Source organism: Pipra filicauda, unplaced genomic scaffold (genome assembly GCF_003945595.2).
Source record: "Pipra filicauda isolate LSUMZ 115617 unplaced genomic scaffold, ASM394559v2 scaffold58_size5111680_pilon, whole genome shotgun sequence".
Classification (NCBI taxonomy): Eukaryota; Metazoa; Chordata; class Aves; order Passeriformes; family Pipridae; genus Pipra; species Pipra filicauda.
Genome location: NW_024104742.1, coordinates 1,978,436 through 1,985,504, shown reverse-complemented (window position 1 = coordinate 1,985,504; position 7,069 = coordinate 1,978,436). Strand labels below are relative to the sequence as shown.

Below are 7,069 nucleotides of genomic sequence, written 5' to 3'. Positions count from 1 at the left end.
CAATTATTTGGTGGGTTTTTTTTCTGCTTGACTCTGCTTTTGCAACAGCAAAGCATATTGTACAACATGAACATGTTGTCTATTTAATATTCTGCTAAAGTTATGCTACACAGAACTGCATTTACTGGCATTTGATTAGAACATATTATACTGATCCATGTGTTGGATAACGTAAAACATTGGAGAAAGACAAGATGAAACATTAGAGGAGGGTTAAGTATCACATGTGGTTGCAGTTAATAAAAACAAACACCACTATTATGCAAGAGTATTTTATTTTCTGCCTTAAACAAATAAAAGCACATTTCCAATTTGAGGTAAACCATTAGTAGTAGTTTGCAAAGAGTATAAATGTCTCTAAAAATAAAACAGCAACACAAAGGTCATGACAAGATCTACGTTTGTCTCTAGACCTTCATTAGGTAGTTCATACAGTACCACTTTATTCATGCTGTCAAACAATCGTGCTCTTCATTGGAAGGCCCAGTGCAACCTAAAGAAAATGCCAGGACAGTGTCTGGACTGAGGGAAAGTCACTTGTTCTCACCACAGATGGTATCAGACACTTTAAACGTGTTGCGTCAACTTGTTTATGAAAGCTGCTGTTGTGCAATGCACTCTACTTCTGAACACTGAAGTTTACACCTTCCCACTCAGGACTCAGTTCATCATTTTGGTCGTGTTGCCAAACTGAAACGACCAGACAGCCAAGCCAGAGAAATGAAATAGAGGGAACTATACCAGACAGGCACCCTGGGATATTCTGCAGCAGCGGAATCACCTGGACACAAAATGCATTTACAGGTGATCAGCAAATCATCAGTGATCTTGGAAGTTATGAGGAAGTTTTACAGAAGTATTTTGGATGATGATGAAGCACATTAACATTTTTCCTTGGTCAGATCCATTTACCCAGCCCTCTCTGGTAGGAGGCAGGCCACGTAGTAATTAAGCGTAGATGTGAGGAAAGAGAGCAAATAAGTAAAAAGCAACTCAAAGGTCAGGTCCCCATTGCTGGTTATGAATTAGATTGTGCCATTTCTTTTAATGGCAAAGTTCCAAAGCAACAAGTGCCTCAGCACAGAATGGCTTACACCATGTTATTTTATTGTGTACAGGAAACTTGTGTAAATTATGTTGACCAGGAACATTTTTCTGCTAGTTAAAGCTGCATATACAAGAGCACTTGTTAATCATGCCATACGAGCAACCTTTGTTTTTCTTATGCACAGGAATGAAGAGCAGCTGATCTTCCATGTTTAACATAATTTTATTGAAATTAACAGAAGAGTTTTACTAAGAAAATTGAATGAACAGTAGTCCAGTGCAGTCACACTTCATGGTGTACTTCTAGGGATGCCTAGTTCCACTCAGTATCTAAACCTTTGTAACACTTCAGATGTGAACAAAGAATATTAATCCACGCAGAATTATGCATGTTGAATACATCAAGTATTCGTCAGTCCTTATTAATTTTTAAGTATCTAAAAGTGATTTAACCTCTGAAAAATTCTTGATATTTTTTTAAAAGCAGTTAGTGTTTCACCTGTAAACCGCTAACACAACCCTCAAAAGCCAAATTATCTTATATAATATTGAATAACATTGCACAACAAAGGAGTACGGTGCTTCGTGGACAAATAAAATATAGTCCCTTTTCTAGAGGAACTACAACCCAAGGGCCAGACCCTGCAGAAGCTAAAACAGAAGAAGATTTAGTGGAATTTGTGTTGCATAGGTGAAGTTACTCATGTTTGTGTCCACAGTGGTAGGTTGTTAATGAAAAACTGGATTTCAACCTACTCTGCACTAAAAGGTGATAGCAGAAAACCAGTAATAGTCCTTTATTGCCAAAACTGCAGTTTACTTTTCCACAGATATTTGTTGTGCACACTTCTGATTATGTGGGTTTAAAGGAACACAGACCTTCAGTAGTTTGCCACTGAATTTGAAAAGGAAACCATTGAAGAGAAACAATTCACTGTAACTCTTGGACCTTTTGTAAGCATTGCTGCTGCTGCACCTTGTAAAACAAGTGGAATGTTACAAATGATCCTTTACGATTCAAAACCAGATTGTTCCTCACTGCACTCTCTACTCTTTCTTTGCATTCTGGGCATCTTTTTCTTCTTCGTCAGAGTACACAGTGGGTTCCTCCCCCTCCTTCAGCAGCTTACCAACATGATGATACTTAACTGGGGAAAAAAAAGAATTCAAGTAATTATTCTGCCCTGAAGATGTATCTTTTTTAACTCTGTTTTCTGAATTAACAAAATGACTGTATTATAATAAAATAACTCTGAGCAACTTGTTTCAAACATTGTGGGGAAGGAGCAGAGCCAAAATCAACCACCTGAATTACTACTAATGTTGTACTAAGTGTAAGAATCGTGCCAAGTGAATGTAACTGTAATTCTCATTCTATTGCCTAAGCCAAAAGGTGAATGAATGTAAAGACAAAAACCAGAATCCTGGATTAGATTATTTCTCTTGCCAGTGTCAAAGGTGGTTTTTCAACCAATGGCATTGTCAGATTACTTACATATTAAACATGCACATACATATATGCATATACACGACATATACACAACTTTGAAGGGGTTTTATTTTTTGTGTGTTGAAAATATCCAATAGGACAGAAGGGAGATCCTTTCTCTCGAAGATAAAGATGGATCTATTATCCAATTATGTGATTAAGCCTCTGATTTATTTTATATCTCTTTTTGAACCAAGATCATATACATGTAAGAACTGAGAGCTATATTATGTTGCCCATGTGTCAACTTCAACAAAGCAAAAGATGCCCTGGATTACAGGTATCTTTGCCTAGCATTGCTGTTATAATTTATAAGAATTGAAAGCAACTAATTGGCATATTTAATAGAAACACAGTAATAAAAACAGTGCAGTTCACTGTCAGTCCTGATGCTCAACTCTTGTAAAGGTACATTTAAACACGAGTTTAGGTCAGATATTTGGTAGCACAGTTCTGGTTTCTGCTACGTGCTTGTTAGCATAATAAAACAGCCATTCAGTGTGGCATGATTAACAGTCTTGATTAAGACAGGAAGAGAGCCAAAATAGTAGGGGCACATCAGGTCAGGACTGAGATGTTCTAATGACATGATGTGCAGGAAAACTCCACTGTAGCCAGCTAGAGTAAATCTTTGAACACTAGATTTAAAAACAAAACACATTTAATTTCCACTATACTACTTTTCGGTATATGCAATTTCTCTCGTGGATATATACATATAAATTCATCAGGACAAGCAACTGACATATTTATTTTTTGTCTTATATGAATAAAACTACTTGCTTTGGTGTTCACTCACTTAAAAGGCATCATGAGATACGGAGAAATTATTTTTCAGCAACAAGATATGCAATAGGAGGGGAAAAAAATCATACTAGTGGGCATGCACTGGTACAAGGTCAGCACAGCAACTTCCATAAAACTGTGGTTTGAAGTTGGTTTTGAGCAGCAAGTTGAGACACATGACACAAACCAGTTGGAACTGCTTTTTTAAACTTTTAGTACTAAGCGTAAAACAAGGCTACTATGAAAGTGACTTCCTCCTGTTAATTTTAGAGCAAACATCTCAAGTGTTCAAGTTGCCTTTTTTCCTCTGGCCACCACTGGCACGGCACACATCAGGCAGCTGGAAAGCACAGAGGGGACATTTGCCCATTTTCCTGATCACCTTCTGGGAGAGAAAGTCAACTGAATAGAGCTGTCTGTGAATCTGCCACAGCCACCAGCAAGGCCATGCAGAATAACTTACTGAGAGTAGAAAAAGTTCTATCAAGAGCTCCAAGGGGAAGTCTTCAAAAATACTAAAACTCAAGAAGTAAAAATTAAAATGTTACTGTTATTTCTGAGAAGCTGAATGGGACATAAGCTTCATTTTTCAGAGCATTAAAATCTATCAGTCTCTGTAGAAGGAGTCTTAACTTTATAAAAAACATGGTCTTTATTTCCATATCTTGTCAACTTTTTGGGTGGTCTTACAGATCTTACACTATGATAGAGTGCTTGTATCTGCTACTGTTCAGTAAGGAACAGAGGGAAGGAGAATGCAGGAGAACCTGACATTTCTCTTAATTCTAAGTAACAGTAATTCTAGTAACAGTAATTCTAGTAATATTAAACCCAGGTATTAATTTCCAGACTGATGCTTTCAGCTGGTAACAGCCTTTTGACCATTGCTTCCCCTCTTACACACCAGTTACTGACTTCTTTGTAAATAGGTTTAAAATTGCTTACAAGTGAATTGTGACTCCCAGTCCCTCAAGGTCTCTTGCTGTGTAGCGTTGAGGTCAGAGAGGTCATCGTACTCATCCCTCAGTGCCTCCTTATCCAGGCAGAAAGTGGCAAGACCTCGGGAGGCATCTCTTCCAGCAAAAATGCCATATGGACCCTCTTAAAATAAAAACATAAGCTGCATTATTACAGAGATAATGGATGCTGTGTGATCTTCATGGATCAGAGTCCCCAGACTAAAACAGATAAAGAGTTCCTACCCTGATCTGTGGGTCAGAGGTGCCTCAAGCTTCTGAAATGTTTTTAAGTTTTATGCTACTTGGTAATAAGGGAAAACAGAGGAAGAAGGCAAGAAACAAGACCATGGGAAAAAGACACTGAGTTTGCTACACCACAGTGGTGCATGGCACATACAGACAGGGTAAGGACAAGCACCAACTGGGAAGCACATCGTCAGAATGAGGAACAGAGGAAAGATTTTTAAGTCTGAGGTGAAATGAAAGTTTTCAAAGGGATGCTCCTGACTTAAAGAGATGAAAGGATGGCTTGACAGAAAAAATAGTGCAGATACTAGAAATTACTAACTTGCAAAAAACATCTATTAAAACTTTCAAAATGTGAGATGAACTCAAATTACCAAAACATGCAACTCACAGAACATCAGAGATACCAAGACAGACTCTTGATAAACTTCATTAATGATTAACTTGCTTGCATGACAAGCCAAAATTTGAGATATTGCATGTTGCAACTATACATTCAAAGTTCTTCTCAAGGGAGCTTAAGTAAGTTAGATGTGAACGCTGGTTACTGTAGAGCACATGCCATCTTCCGCTCCTCCCAAAGTGCGCTTTTTCCTAAATTCCTCAAAAGAATCTTACGTTTCCATTAAAATGAAAACCAAACCAGCCAGACACTGTGGTGAACCATTCAGCAATTACCAAATTAGATACAAGGGGCAGCTTTTACTGTTGTCAGGGAAGGCAGCATCCAAAGCATGGACTTAAAGTGGTTTTCAGTTTGTACAAATACAAAACTGCACATCTAACTCATCTGTACATATCATCTCGACTGCTGCAGAATGCAAAGTTACAGTCTGACATCATTCAGTGACAGTCTCCAGTCTATGTATGGACCAAAAGTATAACTGATAACACTTACAAATACACTGTGTATCCTGCACTATTCGTCTTGTCTCTAAGTAGCACTGGCAGCTCACTACTGCAGCTACCAGCTGTCTGGACAGCTCAAGAGTGGTTATGCCAGACAGGTCCTAGGACAAATCAGCAAGCCTGAGTGGGGCTTTTTAACAGGCGGCCTCTGTTAAAAATAAACCCCCACGCCCACGTGGAGGTGATTAAACTCTTGTACCTGGGTGCACATACTCCCACCCTTCTCATCACTGGCTGCTCTACGAGCATAGGTTATTCAATCTTTGCACGTTTGAACTATGCTCCTGCTAGGAAGGTGGCTTAATCTAAATTGGTAGATATTTAGTATAAATATTATGCAATAGAGTGATGTCCACTAAAAGTTGGGAAGGGAATGTAAACACTCAGAGAACGCTTGGCTTCTGCCGCCTGGCATCGGGCAAAGGCACCCCAGGCCGACGAAGCCGCCCAACCCCTTACGGTACTTGTAACCTGCCATGGGCAAACACACAGAATAATGAAGCAACGCTAGCTCGCAAAGCAGGAGTTTCTGCACCACCGAGGTCCGACCCTGGAGCCCGAGCGGCAGCGGTAACCCTGCCCTCCGCCTCTCTGGGAGGCAGCTCGGTGTGCGCGCCCTTCCCGGCTCCAAGCCAGCCGTACCCTTCCCAAACCTCCGGAGCCGGAGCCGGCCCACGACGCGGGTCAGGCAGGAGCGCGGATCGCGCTGACCGCGCACCGAGGGAACGCGCTCCCGGCAGCAGCGGCTCCGCCCCGCCCCGCCAACAACCGGGTGGCCGCGCCGGGCCCGCCCCGGCCCTCACCGGGCCCGTAGAACTTCCTGGCGCGGGTCACGTCGAAGACTTTGCCGTTGACGGCCATGAGGATGCGCGGGTCGCTCACGCCGTCGAAGGGCCGCAGCTGCGCCAGGGTGAAGTCGCGGCGCTTCATCTTGGGCAGCGGCGGCGGGTCCGCCTCGCCCGCGGGCGCCGCGGGCCGCTCGCCCCGCAGGATCTGGTAGAGCAGGAAGAGGCAGAGGCCCAGCAGGCTCAGGTTGAGCGGGGAGCCCACGATCTCCAGCAGCAGCCCGCCGGCCTCGCCCGCCGCCTCCTCGCCGGCCACCGCCGCCTCCTCGCGGGCCATGGCTCCGGGTGCGCTGCAGCTCGGCGGGTCTGGGAGCGCGGGGCGGTGGCTCCGAGCGCTGCCGGCCCGGCGGGGCGGGCCCAGGGGCGGTGGGAGGGGCGGCGGGCGGGGCGGTGCCGCCCCCGGGCCGGGCGGGCTCGGTCCGAGCCCTTCGCCGGCACTAGGTGGTGGTGCGGGCCCGGGATGGCGAGCGCTGCCCGGGGACACCGCGCAGCTGAGCCGGGGGCGGCCCCGCCGGCCGCTGGTCCCCCCCGAGGCGGCGGTGGGGCGGGTCAGGCCAGGCCGCGGCGGCGGCGGCTCCGTGGAACACGGGTCCACGGCACACGGTTCCATAGAAATTCCGGAAAAAAGACCCCTCTGCGTTGCGTTAGACTCATGTCAGAGCTGTCGCGCTGGGCTCTGGGAGCCGCCGGGCCCGTCGGGATGGAGGACGGAGGATGAAGGATGGAAGTTGGATCAGGCTCTGCTCAGTGGTGCCCAACAATAGGACAAGAGGCAATGGGCAGAAACT

The 7,069-nt window shown here is 44.4% G+C and overlaps 1 protein-coding gene across 1 annotated transcript; it reads right to left on the bottom strand.

The window, feature by feature from the left end:
- Positions 1-256: 256 nt before the first annotated feature.
- PGRMC1 (progesterone receptor membrane component 1) lies at positions 257-6,618 on the bottom strand. Its single transcript, XM_027716407.2, has 3 exons — positions 6,240-6,618; positions 4,268-4,423; positions 257-2,195 (listed from the first exon to the last, which is right to left on the bottom strand). Exons 1-3 carry the CDS (start codon positions 6,556-6,558, stop codon positions 2,095-2,097), a joined length of 576 nt encoding a protein of 191 aa, XP_027572208.1. The 5' UTR covers positions 6,559-6,618; the 3' UTR covers positions 257-2,094.
- Positions 6,619-7,069: the final 451 nt, after the last annotated feature.

Bases quoted from the DNA above. Each gene is read 5' to 3' on its own strand.
- PGRMC1 (XM_027716407.2), bottom strand. From the start codon at position 6,558: ATGGCCCGCGAGGAGGCGGCGGTGGCCGGCGAGGAGGCGGCGGGCGAG. The intron at 4,424-6,239 runs GTGAGGGCCGGG...TTTTATTTTAAG, and splicing joins CAGGAAGTTCTACGGGCCCG to AGGGTCCATATGGCATTTTT. The intron at 2,196-4,267 runs GTAAGCAATTTT...TTTTTTCCCCAG, and splicing joins CTGGGAGTCACAATTCACTT to TTAAGTATCATCATGTTGGT.